The 20,426-nt window shown below is 41.0% G+C and overlaps 1 protein-coding gene across 2 annotated transcripts in view; it reads right to left on the bottom strand.

Moving 5' to 3' along the window:
• The window catches only part of SLC6A11 (solute carrier family 6 member 11), a 473,797-nt gene that overhangs the window by 74,959 nt on the left and 378,412 nt on the right, over positions 1 to 20,426 (bottom strand). For both annotated transcript variants that reach the window (XM_073592347.1, XM_073592348.1), the window contains one exon: positions 10,487 to 10,590. In XM_073592347.1, the coding sequence (XP_073448448.1) occupies positions 10,487 to 10,590 (104 nt within the window). The remainder of the gene's footprint in view (positions 1 to 10,486; positions 10,591 to 20,426) is intronic.

Raw genomic sequence — 20,426 nt, 5'->3', positions numbered from 1 at the left:
TGGCTCGGCTCAGGTTCCCACATAGGAAGCTGTTTGCTGTGGGGGCATTCAGCAGACGAGAGGGGCCAGGAGCACCGAAGCGGGACCCAAAAACAGAAGGATCCGGGCTGCTCTGTGCAAATCCACTGCACAGGGCAGGTACGTATAACATGTTTGTTATTTTTAATTAAAAAAAACAAGACTTTAGAATCACTTTATATTTACAAATGCTGCTTGTAATTTTTGTTGTAGGAAGAGGTTCACATGCACATAAAAAGCACTTATTCCTACTGGTATAGTTCTAGGGTCAATAATGTAGTAAATTCCTGGCCCCAAATGGTCAGTAATTACATTCAGCAGCCTTGGTGGTAGCCTGTGCAAGATGGAAATCAGATATGGATGGATGGGTGGATGGATGAGTAGAAGCTTCTGAATGCTCTGTAGCTAAGGCACATCAAATCAGGGAAAGGTCCTCAGTAGCATGTAGAAGGAGAGTAGTCAAAGCGCAGGAGTTAGCAAAAACATTGTAGCATTTATTATAAAACAAATATCCACACTTATATTCAAGTAAGAAAGGTGCTGCTTGATTGTGGAGGGAAGACAGTGTGTATGCTGATGGAACACCAAGTCTGCTGAGTCGCAGCAGCTGTCAGACACTTGAAGCACCTTCCTTACTTGAATTTAGTTTGTTTTACAATAAATGCAACAACTTTTTTACTAACTCTTGCACTTTAGCTACTCTCCTTCTACGTGCACCCCCAGCCAGCTGACTGAACATTAAAGGGGCTGCTGCAATTTAAAAATTCATCTTGTAAGGGTCCTGGATTGGGCAAGAATTCATGCCATGCTGATTCAGGACCTGTCCTGCTTCTCCTTGGATGGCCACCTACCTGTTTAAGGAGATAAGCCACCATATTGTGTAAAACTGGTCTGAGGCCTGCCCAATAGAAAAACAATGATGAAAGGGATGTCTCCAAAAAGACAGCAATTATGAGGATCAACCATGGTGCATCAAAAAATTAAAAAACTGTATTAATGTATCAACAATGGGATTAGTCCACTATGGGTAAATTTCCACCCTAAAGGTGGAGAATTCCCCCCCAGTATCCCCAATTAAAACCACATACAATAAAATGACAATGTTGTCACAATACAGTGCCAATACTCAGGGCCCCACACACACACACACATGCATAATCTGCTATGGAAGGACTGGAGCTTCTCGAGTAACTTCTCCAATATACATTCTACACCTAGCACGTCTGTGATTGGGGCTTATGCAATAATTATGTAGATATATTAGAGTATATAGATCACTCAGATGCTAGGTGTAGATTGTATATTGGAGTAGTTACTTGAGAAGCTCCAGTCCCTCTATAGCATCCCTTTGTCTAATCATTGTTTTTCTTACATTAATTTCCAATAGCCCTGGAGGTATCCCGTCGAAAGGACGAATCAGTGATTATAAATAACATACAACATATTTCCATTACCTGGAAAGTGGGTCCCATGTTCTATTTTATAATGATTCAATCACATATTCTAAGCCTGAAGCCTGTTACCCAGAATAAAAGAATGTCTGGTTCAAAAGGCTTTACTGCAACAATTGTGTAACTCTAGTGCAGAGCACCATACCTCATTACATGACTTTATGACAGTAGTCCCCAGAGGTGGCTCTAGACTTTGTGAGGCCTTAGGCAAAACTTAGACATGAGGCCCCACTCACTCCCATAATGGGAAAAAAAATTCAAGGGATGAAAATGAACTGTATTAGGAGGGTACAGTATAGGGGAGTGGACAGTACAGGGGGTAGGTGAGTGGGCATAATAAAGATATATTTTCCTCAAGCAGAGCTGCACAGGGAAGCTGCTCTCACAGATCCTACCTATTCTGGTAGGCTGTCACAAAGAGAGAAATAAAAGGGGGATGGGTGGAGAAGGAAGGAAGGAAGGAAGGAAGGAAGGAAGGAAGGAAGGAAGGAAGGAAGGAAGGAAGGAAGGAAGGAAGGAAGGAAGGAGAAAGCAAGAGAAAGAGAAAAAAAGATGGAAGGAAAGAAAGAAAGAAAGAAAGAAAGAAAGAAAGAAAGAAAGAAAGAAAGAAAGAAAGAAAGATGGAAGGAACAAAAGAAAGAAAGAAAGATGGAAGGAACGAAAGAAAGAAAGAAAGAAAGAAAGATGGAAGGAACGAAAGAAAGAAAGAGAAAGAAAGATGGAAGGAACGAAAGAAAGATGAAAGAAAGAAAGAAGGAAAGAAAGAAAGAAAGAAAGAAAGAAAGAAAGAAAGAAAGAAAGAAAGAAAGAAAGAAAGAAAGAAAGAAAGAAAGAAAGAAAGAAAGAAAGAGAAAGAAAGATGGAAGGAAAGATGGAAGGAAAGATGGAAGGAAAGATAGATAGATAGATAGATAGATAGATAGATAGATAGATAGATAGATAGATAGATAGATAGATAGATAGATAGATAGATAGAAGGAAAGAAAGAACGATAGAAGGAAGGAAAGAAAGAAAGAGAAGGGGGTGGAGACGGAAGGGAAGGAAGAGCATCCCCTACATCAGTGTACTCACTGGGAGGCAGGAGGGACTGGATGGATGGATGGATCAGACTCCTCTTGTCCTTTTCCTTTTCCTGGGCTTCAGCTTGAATCTTCCCGCCCACACATCCCCTTCTCTGAGGCAGAGCAGAGAACACTGCCGAGGAGAGTGGGCGGGGCAGACACAGGAGGAGAGGGCGGGAGGAGGAGGAGCAGAAGCTCTCTCTCCTCTTCTGTCTGGCTGTGCGGGCAGCAGCGGGAGGGGGGAGATCTGTCAGAGCTCTACTGAGCGGCTCTCCCTGTCTGTGATCCGGAGCTCCGATCACACGTCTCACTCTCAGCCTGTATCTCTCCCTGTAGCAAAGTGAGGGGATACAGGACTGTGTGATGGCGGAGATCTCTGCTGCTGGAAGGGGCGGCTCTCTAATTAGGTAAACTAGCCAGCTGTGCGAGGCCCCTATGACTGTGAGGCCTGAGGCCACCGCCTATTTCGCCTAATTAGAGAGCCGCCTCTGGTAGTCCCTTCAGTGCGGGACACTGGGAAATCATATCAGTGTGCTAACTCTTCCCCAGAAGTTACAGTCTGCTTTCACCTTCTCCTCACATAAAGGCAGCTCCTCACATAAGTCTCAAGGTCATTCTATACAAAGCCACAGAACCCATTAGATGAGGGTCAGAGTGGCAAGGATTGTCTCTCTGTCCCCAGTGTGTCCTCCTCTGGATACCCCAGTGGTTTAGGGCAGCAGGGGGCTCTCTCTTCCTTTAGTACACAAAATACACCATACCGGTCAGGGGTGTCCTGTTCCCATACCCTATCGAGACTGGACCCACCCAGAGCTGCCATATAAATGGGCACTAACTCCACCCACTACATCACCACAGGAAGGGCCACAGATAAAGGGGCACTACACTTGCTACCAATCTTCTCTCTACACTCTCTGTTCTCTCCTTCTGTCAGTATATTCAGTATCAATACATGCAGAGCCGGGTTGGTTTAGAGTGATGTTGCTGCCTCTCATAGTCTAATTACTGCTGTTCAGGGGGATTACAGAGGATGATATCAAACAAATTCAGGTACTGGTAGATTTTAAAAACACACAGTGTACAGTAACTGCATTGTTAGGATTCTATCTATTTTTTTTTTCCTGTCTGGAGTTCAGTGTTAAAAACTATATACATGTATTGCTGCTAGAAATTCTCCAAGATAGTACCATTTTTTTAAAGTCATGAGCAATTGTCAAATAATGAAAACTGCTTTTTTAAGTTGTTCAGTGTCATCACTATTTTAACATAGAGTTTGGTAATAACAAATCAATAAGTAGGTTGGCAATTTTGTATTGTAATGTTGGGTGGTCATAACTCAGGTGTTCAATTGGAATTTTTATATAGTCATATACTGTATAGAGTCAGTAAAAAAAATATTACCAGTTGCTTGACAAATTAGTCACAGTCATTCATCAGCTAGACAGACGCCTGGTTCTTTCTGCATCTGTCATTCTAAATTACAACCAAAAGAATAAATAGAGAGAAAGAGAGAGAGAGAATCGATAGATAGATAGATAGATAGATAGATAGATAGATAGATAGATAGATAGATAGATAGATAGATAGATAGATAGATAGATAGATAGATAGATAGATAGATAGATAGATAGATGCTTTGTCAGGTTTTTAATAATAATTCTTTCTTTCAATGGGGAGATTTCTATTCACTCCTAATAGAAGCAACACTGACAATAAATACGTCTGGCAGGCCATCTAAACCTTCCCTATTTAAAGGATAACTAACCTTTCATAAAAAAATTATTAATACAGCATACAAAATTGCTATTTGGAAATTTACTTTTATTATATGCTACATTTCTATTTCGATGGCATTTTCCATTTTGTGAATTAATATTATTATATTAATATTATTATACATTGCCTTTCTATTTTAATGTGCAGCTACTTAAATTTTCTAGAAATACAAATAAAAAAATGTAATGCAGTAGCCTGAAGGTGTTCTGTACACATTTGGTATCGAAATGCCCCAGAAGTGTCCTTCTTCTTTGATTGGATCACAGATTTTCTCAGAAGTCTGCCCAAAGGTCACATGCATAAGATTGATCTGAACCCAAGTCGTTTGCAGTTCTGGAATATGGCGATTCAGCGAACTAATACTGTAGTTCATTGTCAATTACCATTAATACGCTTCCTGGCCTCTGGACTGTGTCAAAAGGGCAAATTTGGGTGTTTTCCTAATGTTCCAGTGCTGTTGCAGCAGTCAGTGTGTGTTAATCCAGGACACATGGGAATTTTTTTTCTCATTCAAACCGTGGAGAAAAAAAACTAAGAGGTTGCTGTACTAACTGAGTGATGTTAGTGCGGCAATCTCCCCCACTGAGCTTTTGTACTGACAGGGGGACTGCCCCCCTGGCAGAACACACTGATCAGTGCTTGCAGCACTTATTGAACACTGTTTTTTCAGCACGTTAGTTTGACAGAAGTCTGTTGTTAGACCAGCTTCTGTCGGACAGGCTTCTGGGCACACAGGGGGAATGTCCGACGGTTTCTGTTGAAATGGCCAAAACCTGTGTACCAGCCATTAGGGACACCTAGAGTAGATAGGAAGAGATCACACAGTGTTTGCAGGTAATTGCTGCAATCCTACATAGTGCAGATTATTTTTAATCCCCATCTGTGTTCACATTGCATAAAACCAACAGTCAATTTGAGGACTACCTTTCTGTGTGTGTGTGTCAGCAACAATTTGAATTGTTGTTTAGCTGCTGTTCACTCTCCCTGTTTTTTCTTTTTGTTGTTTTTTTTTTTTTTTATTATTGTCTGTTTTAATAGTTGTTTTTTGACTTTCAGTTAGACAAAAAACATTGGGGTTTAGTGAAGTTGCTGTGTATTGTAATTTAGCTAAGGTCTTTTTTTATCTTGGAGTCAGCAGCATAAAATTTTTCCTGACACAGGCAAAGCTGCCTTTTGTTTGCAGCACAGCACCGCATACTTGTGTGGTACAGTTTAGTGCACCATATCACCACATTTTTAAAGCATCACATCCTCTATTCCCCTTATTGAGGAGGAAGCACAAGTGCCAATCTGAGTGTAGTAAGTAAGCTAATTTAATACAGGTAAGAATACTGGTACTCGCAAGGATAAAACATCAAAAGGCATTGAGCACAATAGTGCAAGAGCGTCTGTAAAGCTGGACATCAGGATGGCTTCTGCAGTATGGTACTCGGGAGGACCGCGCTGGTGGGTTCGATGATTCCTGGAGTCCTGAAACGCACAGGGAGCCGATGATGAAGTCACTTCCGGGATGCGATGTGGAGGAAAGGTGCCGCGTTTGCGGAGCATGTGCTCATTCTTCAGGCCTAGTGCAGCAACCATAGTCAGAACCTCTGCTGTGCCATCTCTGCACCCACAACCTCAAACCTCCACTGCACCATCCCTGTGCGTGCAACAGGGGCTGTGGGTGCAGCAGAGCTGCAACTGAGACAGTGGGTGAAGAATGAGGATAGCGAAGTCTGTGGCTGCAGCAGAGGCTGCGGGTGTTGCAGAGGTTAGGGCTGTAATGCTGAGGCATATACTGGCTCCAGCTAAGGATGAATACGATGAGTAGGGATGGGCTGTCTGTTAGGGTCGAACATGAGTTCAACTCGAACATTGCCTGTTCCCCCGTTCGCCGAATAGCGAACAATTTGGGGTGTTCGCAGCAAATTTGAAAGCCGCGGAACACCCTTTAAAAGTCTTTGGGGAGAAATCAAAAGAGCTAATTTTAAAGGTTAATATGCAAGCTATTGTCATAAAAAGTGTTTGGGGACCTGGGTCCTGCCCCAGGGGACATGTATCAATGCAAAAAAAAGTTTCAAAAATGTCAGTTTTTTCAGGAGCAGTGATTTTAATAATGCTTAAAGTGAAACAATAAAAGTGTCGGACCTGGGGGGTGTCTATAGTATGCCTGTAAAGTGGCGCATGTTTCCTGTGTTTACAACAGTCCGAGAGCAAAATTACATTTCTAAAGGAAAAAAAGTAATTTAAAAGTACTAGAGGTAGCGCCGCCTGCTATAATGAATTGTCAGGTCTCTGCAATACTCATAAAAGTCATGGTATGGCATGGTCTGGTATGAATATTAAGGGGAACCCCGAACCATAATTTAAAAAAGAAATGCGTGGGGGTCCCCCCAAATTCCATACCAGGCCCTTCAGGTCTGGTATGGATATTAAGGGGAACCCCGCGCCAAAATTTTTTAAAAAATGGCGTGGTGTTCCCCCTAAAAATCCATACCAGATCCTTATCTGAGCACGCAACCTGGCAGGCCAGAGGAAAAGAGGGGGGACAAGAGAGCCCCCCCTGAACTGTACCAGGCCACATGCTCTTAACATGGGGAGGATGCGCTCATGTTGATGGGGACAAGGGCCTCATCTCCACAACCCTTGCCCAGTGGTTGTGGGGGTATGCGGGCGGGGGGCTTATCGGAATCTTGAAGCCCCCTTTAACAAGGGGATCCCCAGATCCCAGCCCCCCTGTGAGAAATAGTAATGGGGTACAAATGTACCCCTACCATCTCACAAAAAAAGTGTCAAAAATGTTAAAAAAGACGGTTTTTGACAATTCCTTTATTAACGTCTTCTTCTTTCCCCGCTTCTTCTTCCATCTTCTTCTGGTCTTCGTTCGTTTTTTTTCCTCCATCTTGTTCTTCCCCCGCTTCTTCCTCTGCTTCTTCCTCTTCTTCCTCCGATCCTCTGCTTCCTCCTTCGGTCTTCTCGTCCGTATCTCCCTTCTTCTTCTTCCCTGCTTCATTCTCCGGACGATCCGCATCCATGGGAGGTTCCCGCTTTGTGACGCTTCTGTTCTTCTGACAGTTCTTATATAACTGACGGTGGAGCCACACGGTGACCCCGCCCCCCCTCTGACGCACGGGGACTTCACAGGGACTTCCCTATGGTTTTCCATGTGGTGTCAGAGGGGGCGGGGTCACCTGTTACGTAACCGGGTAACCCTGCCCCCTCTGACATTACGGGAAAAGCCATGGGGACCCCACACATTTTTTGTTTCGGGGTTCCCCTTAATATTCATACCAGACCCAAAGGGCCTGGTAATGCACTGTGGGGGAATCCCAGGCCGTTTTTTCTTTCCTTTAGAAACGTAATTTTTCTCTCGGACTGTTGTAAACATGGGAAACATGCGCCACTTTACATCCATACTATAGACACCCCCCAGGTATGAAATTTAAAGGAATATTTCACTTTTATTGTTTTACTTTAAGCATTATTAAAATCACTGCTCCCGAAAAAACAGCTGTTTTTGAAACTTTTTTTTGCATTGATACATGTCCCCTGGGGCAGGACCCAGGTCCCCAAACACTTTTTATGACAATAATTTGCATATTAACCCTTAAAATTAGCACTTTTGATTTTTCATGTTCGTGTCCCATAGACTTTAACGGTGTTCGCGTGTTCAAATGAATTTTTTGCCTGTTCACATGTTCTGCTGCAAACCGAACGGGGGGTGTTCAGCCCATCCCTAATGATGAGGTGTTTTTCACAGCATCTACAGTAGGAACCTTCTTGGCTTCTGCAGCTTGATGCTCTGCTGAGCCATCTTTTTCCTTGCAATCCAGTGAAGACCTCTGCTATGCCATCTCTACACAAAAATCCTCCAAACTCTGCTGCACCATCTCTGCACCCTTGGTCTCAAGCCATGCTGTGCTCATCTGTACTCGCAGCCCTATAACTTAATCCATGCTTACAGCTTCCCTGTGCACGGTGTCACTTTCATACTTCAATTCCTTGTTACCTGGCACCTACCCTTCTTTCCCCTGTGGGTATCTATAGAGGGTCCTAGGAGTACCCAGCAGTTAAACCCAAACCCCAATGAGAGAGCCCCTGGGGAAACAGCAGCTATCCCTTTGATTTTACTCTCGGAAGAAACAACCTCACAGAAAAGAAGGGTTTTCCTCTTGACCTGTGACAGCTTGCAGTGTGCTCTGTATCTGTACAATATTTCTGCCTTTTTCTGTGAAATAAGCTGCCTGTTGTATCCTTGTATAACTGCGGTCCACTCCATAACTATGTTTTTTAGTAACTAATTCTTAGTTCTTTCGATATCCACAAAGCTATAGTGTAAAAACCTCCAAATCTACAGTTGATTCATAGGAAAGCAAACAACCCCTACAAAGCATGATACAAATTGCTCTAGCCGGGGGGGGGATTCTTCCTGATTCCCTGATGGCAATTGGATATTACCTGGATTAACAATCTATAAATATGAATATCCAGTTATGTCTTGTGCATTTAGGATTGCATCAAGCACTTTTATTTTAAACAATCAACCTCAGTGAAAAAAAGGACACAAATTTGGTTTGGGTACAACGTAATTGTCAGTTAAAGCGAAGGAGTGCCGAATTGTAAAAAGTGCTCAGGAAGGGGGGAAAATCTTCCGGGGCTGAAGTGGTTAATTGGAACACTAGTTTTTCAAAACATAGATTATGTTAGACTCTAACGGTTACAAGACTGCATATAACTCTATGCTTTATTATCAAATAACACCCCCCTCCCCCAAAAACATAGCAGCTAGCACAATACCATAATACATAGCATAATAAACATCACCAAACAATAGTGCAGATATATAAATCAAATAGTATGTGCAATACAATAGTGCAATGCAAATATGTCAAACTATTATGTGTCACCACAAATTGAAAAAATAAAACAAAGAAAGTCAAATGTGAATTCAGTGATTCTTCGATAGCATGTCATTTCTTGCCACGTCATTTTCTTTTTGGGGGGTACCTAGTTTTGACAGGTACCCAGCTCCCAATTGCGCTCAGGCCGCCTAGGTGACTCAAGCGGAAGTTCTCTTATCTCCCTCCTTCCCTGCAGTCTTCTGGGACACATCAAAGGTCCCAAAAGATTGCCCACCCATTCAGGACTCACAGCGCGACTCGTGCATGCGTAGTGCGCACCTGGCTGTGTAGCCGGAAACTGTTGCACCTGGATGCCCACACTAGTGATGTTGGCATCGGGGAGAGGTGGGGGAGAGAACCGAGGCTTTGAGCAGCCGCATTGCTGGACCATGGGACCAGGTGAGTGTATGTTTATTAAAAGTCAGCAACTACACTTTTTGTAGCTGCTGACTTTTAATAAACAAAGAAACGGCTGGAACTCCGCTTTAGTGATAAACCACACAGCACCTCAGTGTGCAACAGAGGGAGGCTTACCAGAATCATATCACCCCCAATTAAGAGTGGTCAACTAGTGCTTGTGTATCATTCCAAGATATCCAGCTTTCCTCAAAACCACATGAACTACAAAACTACAAACGATGGTACTGCTGCGTTGTAATAGCTTGATGTGCATATATACTCAGTTACACATAGTATCATGAAAAAGAAAAAAGACATGCTCTCCATAGTATAATCCCAATTAAAACATCAATTTAATGTGGTGAATGCCCTTACAATGAAGAGATGACAACCAGGCACTTCATATCATATAAAACAACTCATATTCCAGAATCCAAGATGGCTATGTCAGGATCGCATATGCGTAGTGGCATGTGTTCCATCTCTGCCCTACTAGATTCATCAAAGATGACATCATCAGGAGCATTTTTTTTCATGATACTATGTCCAACTAAGTATATATTGTTATAGCTATCTATTACAACGCAGCAGTACCATCATTTGACATGTGGTTTTGAGGAAAGCTGGATATCTTGGATAGAAACACAAGCGCTGGTTGACCACTCTTAGTTGGGGGTCATATGATTCTGGTAAGCCTCCCTCTGTTGCACACCGAGGTGCTGTGTGATTTATCATTAAGAAGTTGGTGGCATTTGGTATCAATATCTGTCATTTCCCTCATAATCGAAGAATCACTAAATTCACAGTTTTTGGCTTCACATTTGGATTTCTTGGTTTTATTTCTACATGCAATTAATATAATTATTTCCCAATTTTATCTATGAATATGGTATATTACCTGTAGCAGTTATTGTTGTAGTTATTATAACTTCCCAGAGCAGTCAAACATCCCAGGCAGATGGCATAGGAAAAGAAGATCTGGGTACCTGCATCCACCCACACCTGTTGACCAAAAAAGAAACAAAGACAAAAATAAACAATTGCTAAAAATGAATATGTAAAGATATAAAGATGAAGACTAAACACACAAATTGCATTTGCCTGTTCAATGGCTTTTGTAATCAGCATTCAACAGCATAAAAGCGAAGTACATTTTGACCTACTTAAGAAACAAAAACACAACCTTGCTAAACCTAAAGGACCATTTCTTTTTTCATGAACGTGTTCTTCAAATTTTAGGGATTGTACAAAACTATGATAACATAGTTTTTTTTATAGGTCATGCTTGTCAGGCTTCATTAATTTAGAAATTAAATGTTGAATAAAGCAATTTAAAAATAATGTATTTTATGTTATCCAAAATAGCAAAATAGAATATCAAGTTGATCTGCCAGACGAAGCTAAAAATCTTGTTCATGAGATTATGTATAATAAAATGGGAAGGGTGTAGACATGTTTTTTACTTAAAAAATATGTTGTTTACATCTAGAGTTGATCAAGCATTTTATAAAGTGCATGTCCTATGAAGTTAAATTAACAGAAATAATTGCTATTATTATTGATGAGACCTGGGCAGAAAAAGATTTGCAACTGTCAAGCATATGTAAAGCAAAAATAGTACTGAAATAAAGATGAATAACAACTTTGTTTTCTTTTGTGGGTTACAGTTAAGTTAAGAATCCTGATAGCACCTTACAGAGTCACTGGTAGTGTACTTCCTGTGGCTTTTAATGTGTAATTATCTCTTTCTCTGCTTTAAGTATAACCCCTTAGGCCGGCTATGTATGGTTCGAATCTTGGCCGTTTCAGCAGGAACCAGTTGAGATTCGAACTGTGTGTGGGCAGGCTGACTGTACCAAGTTGCTCAACTTGATCAATTCACTTGCAATTATCGCTAGCAGTTGATATAGCCTCTAGCAATGATCAATGTCTTCTCCTAGCAGGGACGGCTTACCTCACCCGCTCCTGCCCGCCGCCAGGAGCAGACAATTGCTTAGCAGGAGGGATTCCCCTGTCAGCACTGTGTGTTGAAGTGGGAATCATGTGGATTTCTTTCCTGCAACTGGTTGCAGGAAAGAAATGTCACAGTCTATGGCCTGCCTTACATTCAAACATCCTAGGCAAATTTAGAAGTGATGGGTCTTTAAAACTTCTTAGAAATAGTATGTTTTTTTTCCACTAGGCTTTTTGTATGTGAAAGACATGAAGAAGCCTACAATGGATATGTATCAGAATTTATTTCCTTTAATAGCAGGGGATAGAGATCAACAGATTATTGAGAAAAGATATTAGAAAGGACTGGTACACTTCAACAGTACCTGAGTATAGTGGTGGAACTACCAGGGTCACAAAGGTCGCACTTGTAACCGAGCCCTGGCGTTCTGCCACTGTGGGGGGGGGCAGGAGGGCCGGAATGGTGGCTTGTCTGTGCTGTAAAAACCAAGCACTTTTCTCCTGTCCATATGTCTGTGACAGAAGAAGAGTGCTATGGCTGTGCTGTAGGGTAGGCTCAGAACTGCTGATACTACTCGGGCGGCAGGGGGCGTGTCTAGTGGTGCATTCTCCAGAAGGCCCCCTTAGTACCTTCAGAGTGCCCCCTCAGTGCCTCCAGAGTGCCCCTTTACACCCCTTGCCAGAGTGCCACCATAGTACCTCCAAAGTGCCCCTTTAAATTCTCCAGGGTGCCCCTTTACATCCTCCTCCAGAGTGCCCCCTTTGTACAGCAGTATTAAGGGCGCATTCTGGAGGTACTAAGGGGGCACTCTGGAGGATGTAAGGGGGCACTCTGGAGACACTGATGTAGGGGGGCACTGATATGGGGGGGCACTGATGTAGGAGTGCAGTAAAAAATATGTGCTCCATAAAAAAAAGTACTCTGGGGTTGGCAAAATGTCATGGGAGTAAAGGGCCCTGGGATCAGTGGAAAGGGCCCCAGGTTTAGAGTCGGGGGGGTCAGGGGGGCCCTTCATGGTTTTTTGTACCAGGGCCCTGAAGGTTCTAGTTATGCCTCTGCCTGAGTACCATGGAAGCCCAAAATCTAGGCAGTAGATACAGCATACAGCTACTTAAGCTCTAAATGTCCCATATTCCCCAATCCACTATCAAATAGAAAGGCTTAAAGTGTAAGGGCATTTCAAAGTTTAATTTAAAAGGCCTTTAGTGAAAGTTTGTATATTATGTTTTAGTGATATCCGATATCCACAAAAAGAGAAAGATAGATAGATGCAGGCTTCTCTAAATGCCAAGACAAGATTTCTTGATGTTATCAGAGTTTATTCACACTCATTCGTAACAACTGTCCTATCAAATAAAATAAATATCTGTTGCAACAATGTATTTAAAATTGTATTTAAAAGTAAATAGCAATCATCAGGTAGCTTTATACTGTAAAAATCAATACAAGATAACCATACACACAAATTTCAGGCACCGCCTTAAACTACTCCTAGAGGTTCCATACTTAAGTCTTGATTTTAATTAAAAGGCTCAGTACACTAAGAAAAAATACCAAATTTAATTGAAGTGTTTGTACACAGCTTAAATAACACCATTGTATTTTATATCAAGAACACAATGTTATATGCATGCAGGTTGTAAGGAGCCAGCTCAGATTTTTGTTTTAGATTTATTTGATTAATCTCAACTCTGTCTTTTTTTTTTTTCCACAAAAATTTTTTTATTGAATATATATAAGTAATGTTTACAATACGTACAGTATAACAGTTATCATGGGGTCCAGAATAATTTAGAGCAATATCTGTGAAAAGAGATTTTATGAAATTTCAATAAAGTACATAGTGTGATAACAGTCTATTATGGGTCACAGATTTACGTGGTATACATAGTGCCATTGAGACCAATGTCTTCAGGTCCAACTATGGCTATGTTTTGTTCATTTATCTTGACCACCGATTTGTCAATGGGTCCCCGAATAATAGTGATAGGGTACCTACTGTAGCTCTACAAGTTAGGAAGAGATGAAGGAGAGAGAAAAAGTGGAAGAAAGAAAAGGAGGGAAGGAAAAGACGAAAAGAAAAGGAGAGAGAAAGGAAAGAAAGAGAAAAAGAAAGAAAAAAAAAAGGGGGGGGGGAGATGGAGGGTAGGGTTAGATTAGATTTGGGGCCGCCTCCCAATCCAGTTCCATACCAACCAACAAAGGGGGATGATGATTGGGGGTGTATTGGATCGATTCAGCTGTTTGTATGCAGAGTGGGAAAAAGGATTCTATAACTTTTAGTGGTTTTAAAATGTGTCCAACAGGCCCACGTATTCGTGAATTTTTGTAGTCTCTCTTGGGAAATGTGGATCAGCTCCTCCATCTCCTCTATCTTAGATATTCTTGTCAGCCATTTGTGTTGGCATTCTTTGTGCAAGTTCTCAAAAGCAGTGTAACTTACTGAACATTTTTTTTTTTTGTCAACAAATTCAAAACAAGCAATAAATAGGTCCATCTTAATCCAACAGAGTATCCAGATGTTTTTGTATTTTTATCTCCCTGTAGAAAAAATATCTATCTATCTATCTATCTATCTATCTATCTATCTATCTATCTATCTATCTATCTATCTATCTATCTATCTATCTATCTATCTATCTATCTATCTATCTATCTATCTATCTATCTATCTATCTATCTATCTATCTATCTATCTATCTACAGTATCTATCGATCTTGTTATTTATTTAGTAAGAAATCACATACACTAAGTGAAAATGTATTTGTAAATTCCCCTACAAAATAAACATTCTCTACTTATTTGATAAATCAACCCCATTAAGCGTCTTTATCACAGTATCTACATATAATTTCAGTATTTAAAGATAAAGATACTACTACTGGCCCGAACAGTGTATACATATGACGGGATAGCTTTATAGCCAGATCCTTCATTAAAAGTGATTTGAATAATTGAGTCAGACACCCACAGTTCAGATTTAGGCTGATTCATGCTGAACCTGACAAAAGTTGAGCCATGTACAGTAGTCTTCAATATGGACTTTGCTGTTAACAAACCAATGTGTTGACCATACTAGAAGGCAACCTATAGGAGTTTAGGGTGCTATGTGGATTCATTCCCACCAATGAGTTACACCTGATAGGAAGATTTATTTAAAAATGACTCTTATGTGCTAAAGGTCTGATTTATTTTCATGCTATTTTCAGTTTAAGTGTCTTAAAGAGAATATATCTAATTTTCAATGTTTTTTAGGTATACACATCATGGAGAGGCTTGGTGTAACAAATTTTAACAGTGCGTGTGCATTTTTAACAATCATTACTTCTATGTTTACTTCATTGTTATATAAAGTAAAAACATGAGAGCACACAAATTTGTATAATATGTGTGCAAGGATTGCTTCCTGCTTAGAAATGCTACACCTAGGTTGTGATTTACTGCTCCTTCTCACAATCCAAGTTTACTAGCATATCAAGTTTTATTTTGTGTAATTGCATATAAACAGGAGATTTTCCATGCCCTCTGGAATGCTGCTGCTGTTTATCCTTTGCAGACTGTTGTGAAGGAATGTTTTTATTTGTAATTATTTTCTGCAGCCAGTAAGCCTCAGTTCTGTGTTCTGCGGGGGCTATGACTACACTGGGGATCTTTGATACTGAAAAATGCAACTACTTTTTGGCAGTATCCTCATTTTGCAATCCAATGAAACATGCATTGGAATCCCTTAGTAAAGAGATTCAATCACCAGAGCAACCATAGCCTTAGGCTGGCCTTCTGTAGAATTTCATTTTAACTTTTAACTGTACAAGAAAGTATAAAAATTTATTTTTGAATTACTTTTAGCTCAAGTACCATGTCAATGTCTCGATTTTCATAGAACAAACATTCTATTTCTGTATTAACTTTGACAAGTGCTTGTGCATGACACTTGTGAAAATTTTTACAATTTATGCCAGGAGCAAATAAAATTTTATTATTAGAATTTTATTTGCTCCTGGCATAAATTGTTCCATTATTCAACAAAAACATGTCATCCTTAAACTGATTGTTGAGTTATCCCCTTTAACCCTTATGCTGCGTACACACGATCAGACTTTCCGCCAACAAAACCGTGGATTTTTGTTCGAAGGATGTTGGCTCAAACTTGTCTTACATACACACGATCACACAAATATTGGCGAACAGTTATGAACGTGGGGACGTACAAGACCTACGAGGAGCCGAGAAAAAGGAAGTTCAATAGCCAGTACAGCTCCTTCTGCTTGATTCCGAGCATGTGTGAACTTTTGTGCGTCGGATTTGTGTACACACGATCGGAAATTCCAACAACAAAGTTTTGTTGGCGGAAAATTTGAGAACCTGCTAGCCAACATTTGTTGGAGGAAAGGCCGACAACAAATGTTCGATGGAGCATACACTTGGTTGGACTTTCAGTCAACAAGCTTACATCCAACATTTGTTGTCGGAAAATCCAATCGTGTGTACTGGGCATTAGGTAATCAAATGAACATTCTGAAAATGTACAATTTTTTAACAAATTCGACAGGTGTAAGTCTAGTTTAAAAGTCATAGGCCTTGTTAAAGGCTAAAGGTCCAATTGCTTTGAGTAAAACACTTCGAACTACAAAGGGTTGTTTTATCTGTCAAGGCTTGCCTACTGCCTACCTAATGAATTAAAATTGAAGAAAAGAAAGTTACCAGGAACTGTTGCCAGCAGAGTTTCATCGTCTGTTATCATGGGTTGTAAATCTTTGATTACCTTTCTTATCCCTTCTAGTGCTGGATTGCATGTGGTGACTAGAGGTACACGGTTATTTGTTTTTTTCTGTTTGTATTGAACCCTAGTGGGAAGAAATCAGGATGGTGGGGGCAACTAATTATTGACAACTTTACAGTTGTCATTTAAAGAATCAGCCCAAATAGAAATTTAAAAAATAGAAAGGGGAATTTTATAATCTGATTTGCCCATAGGTAGCAATTATGGTTTAAAGCTCAAAGTAAGTGCCGGTTCACACCAGTGCATGGTGCGAGATCGCATGTGATTTGCACTGCACTGCAGTGCAAATCACATGCGATGTCCGTACAATGCAATTTCAGCCATACAGGTAGTATGGCTGAATTAGTAACGCATTCGGTCCAAGCTTGTACAGGACCCTTTTTTTGGTCGGCACCAGAATTGGATCGCATAGGTGTTCACACCCATGCGATCCTATTCATGTCTGAACTGTCAGTTTGCAGTGCGATAAGCGAGCTGAAATGAAGGTGTCATTAACATTGTATTGAAACTCCCAGCAGTTTGCATATGGCAGTGTGAGTGCGATGAAGGTGCGATGAAGGAACCCGTAGTGGATTTGCATTGTTCCTGCATCGCACAAGTGAAACGGGACTCAAGCTAAAATTCAAGTCCACAATTACATTTGATCATTTCACAAGATTACCAGTAAATTTTTTTATACTGGAAGCAAGGGTGCATTTACAGCCAAAGCAGACCTTGCAACTAATATGAGGCCTAGAAGAACACAGTCCTACAGCTGTCTTAATTACGCAGTGATTTATGCAGGTAGCAATAGCATATGACACATACATTTCGATAAAGATTATATATTTAAAGCTTGTGAACCTTAATACAATTTCAGTGAAAACTGTTAATATTGTTTAAATTTACTGTAGAGGTGTTTGAGATGGAGATTGGAGGGATTGGGAACCACCAATGAGTTTGCTGTGGGAATATAGTTATAGCCCTGACTGGAAGTGTGGAAAACATGTATTCTTAAGAATCTCAATGACTGGTTATAACTACTAATTCTTCTGTCTGCCATAAACATCAGATCTCTGACCTTTCATGTATCTGCCAATCATAGAATCTATCACCATTACAGCATTCTATCCTGCTTCATTTAGGCCTGATTTAGGCTCGATTCACATCTATGCATGTTGCTTTTGATAATTTCTGCAGTGCTTTTTGTGGTGCTTGCTGTGTTTTTGGACACGTGTTTTTACCGTGTTTTACTGCGATTTTGCCACAATTTGCGCTTTGCAGGTTTTTTTACACTGTAGATAGCTGATTGCTAAGGAGGGGGCCGGGAAGCCGGCTGTCGCATCCTTAACAACTGAAAAGTCATCAGCTCTCAGTGGGCTTCCCCACTGAATGTAAAAAAAAAGAATTGCCGGCTTAAAAAAAAAAATGTGAAAAAAACACAGCGTGGGGTCCCCTCCCAGGTCCATACCAGGCCTTGGGTCTAGTATGGATTCAGAGGGGACCCCCATGCCAAAATTTTTTTTAAAAATGGCATGTGGTCCCCCCAAAATCCATAACAGATCCTCCCCCCTCCACCATACCAGGCCGCAAGACCTCAATATGGAGGGGGTGGGTGCTTTGTTGATGGGGACAAGGGCCTCTTCCCGACAACCCTTGCCCGCCGGTTGTTGGGGTCTGCCGGTGGGGGGGCTTATCGGAATCTGGAAGCCCCCTTTAACAAGGGGGCCCCCAGATCCCGCCCCTCCATGTGAATGAGTATGGGCTACTGCGGGACGCAGCTTCGGAGGAGGGTCGTCAGGGGCAGAGGAAGAAGAACACCGGACAAAGAAGACAGGAGAAAAAAGAAGAGCCAAAGAAGAAGCAGGAATAGCCCAGGGGAGGAAGATACAGGAGAAGATGGAGAAAAAAGTGGGGAAGAAGAAGATATTTTTAATAAAAGACTTGTCAAAAACGATTATTTTCACACTACACTATTTTTTTTTGGCGAATGGGTAGGGGTAGAATGTACCCCATATTCATCACATGGTGAGGAGAACAGGATCTGGGGGCCCCCTTGTTAAAGGGGGCTTCCAGATTCCGATAAGCCCCCTGCCTGCAGACCCCGGCAACCACCGGGCAAGGGTTGTCGGGAAGAGGCCCTTGTCCCCATCAACATGGGGGCAAGGTTCTTTCACAGAGCCCCCCTGCCCCAAAGCACCCACCCCCCCATGTTGAGGGCATGCCGCCTGGTATGGTTTAGGGGGGGCGCTCGCTTTACTGGTTTGCCGGACTGCATGCTCAGATAAGGGTCTGATATGGATTTTGGGGGGACTCCACACCATTTTTTTTTTTTATTTTGGTGTGGGGGTCCCCTCCGAAGCCATACTAGAGCCAAGGGCCTGGTATGGACCTGGGGGGACCACACGCTGTTTTTTTTTTATGATTTTTTTTTTAGCCAGCAATTCTTTTTTTCTACATTCAGCAGGGAAGTTAAGGATGTGGCGGCCGGCTTCCCGGCCCCCTCCTTAGCTAACAGTTATACACAATGAATGTACAGCTAAAAAAAACCCCACAAATCGCAAAGCGCAAATCGCGGCAAAATCGCGATACTTGCGTTTTGGATGCATGTCCATTGAATTCTATAACATGCAAAATGCTGCATTTTGCAGGAAAAAAGTCCCAGACCCTTCCCAAAAACGCAGAAGCACCCATGTTAAAAACGTCCCTGCATTTCTGCAAAATGCAAAATGCATCAGAAAACGCATTAGTGTGAAACAAGTCTTCTACCTATTCACCTATTGTATTTTATAAGAGCAAGAAAGGAAAACATGTTATCATAAAAGCAATGCATCTATGAAGTTATTGTTAATAGAACATGACATATATTAAACAGAAAAAACTGGTATAAGGCTTGATTCACACCTATGCATTTTTAGTACATTTTGCAGATTTGCACTACAGTCCATTCAACATGGTTTTCAATGGAAAACGTTCTGTAGTGCAAATCTGCAAAATTCAAAAAGCACTAGAAATGCATAGGTGTGAATCAATCCTTATACCAGTTTCTTCTGTTTAATATATGTTATGTTCTATCAACACTGTAACTTCATAGATGCATTGTTTTTATGATAACATGTTTTCCTTTCTTGCTCTTATAAAATACATGGTTTTCCATTTCAAAAGAGCATTAAAACTGCATTTTGGTTTGCCTCAGTGACTTAAATGGTTCCAACGCTGTCATGCTCAATAAGACACAGCTGATTACATCTCCGAGATTCACCACTTGCTGGAAAGGGGAACGTCTTTTGACAGACATGCTTCCTAATGTAAGCAGAAGCCAGCAGAAATCATAGGTCAAGTGAAAATGAAGCCTTCTTCTAAGCTTTTGAAAAAGTAAAGAATCTGGAAACAGTACAAAAGTGTTGTCCCTGTATTCACAATTCAAGCCATGCTCCAGCTTACATGTTGCTGTTTTGTCAAGCGGTGCCACTAGGAGTTGTTGCTTTGGGCAGTTAATAAAATGTATGTATAGCCAATGTTTTTCATAGTTTCAAACAGAGTAGGGCAGGTTTAAAACCCATTAGTTTATTTTTTTCTGCTCTTTGATCCCCTTTGGGAAAATTTCCCTTCACTTTTTTTATAATTTCATTTTTATTGCATTTTGAAGGTAAGTGAGACCTGGTTCACACTTATGCATTTTTTAGTACATTTTCAGTTTTGAAGAAACACACTACAGTCCATTTAACATGATTCCCTATGGATGTAGTTCACATCTGTGCATTTTATAGAAAGGACCAGGGACTTTTTCTGGTTTTGGGTTCCATAGACTTCAATGGATGAAAAATTGGATTTTTTCTTCATACTTACCTGTAAAATCCATTTCTTTGAGTACATCACGGAACACAGAGCAGCCATATACATTACTACCTGGGTTATGAGCCACCTATAGGTGAATGGACACTGGTAGAATAACCAAAAACAGGAAGTGATCCCCTATATAACCTCTCACATACAGGGAGTACTTCAGTTTTGTAGCAAGCAATGAACTCCCTAAAAAAAGGGGAGGTACCTCTGTGGCCTGTGATGTACTCAAAGAAATGGATTTTACAGGTAAGTGTGAAGAATAAAAATAAAATTTTCTT

Source organism: Aquarana catesbeiana, linkage group LG07 (assembly GCF_042186555.1).
Source record: "Aquarana catesbeiana isolate 2022-GZ linkage group LG07, ASM4218655v1, whole genome shotgun sequence".
Classification (NCBI taxonomy): Eukaryota; Metazoa; Chordata; class Amphibia; order Anura; family Ranidae; genus Aquarana; species Aquarana catesbeiana.
The sequence above is the reverse complement of the archived record's forward strand: the minus strand, read 5'-3'. Positions and strand labels throughout refer to the sequence as shown.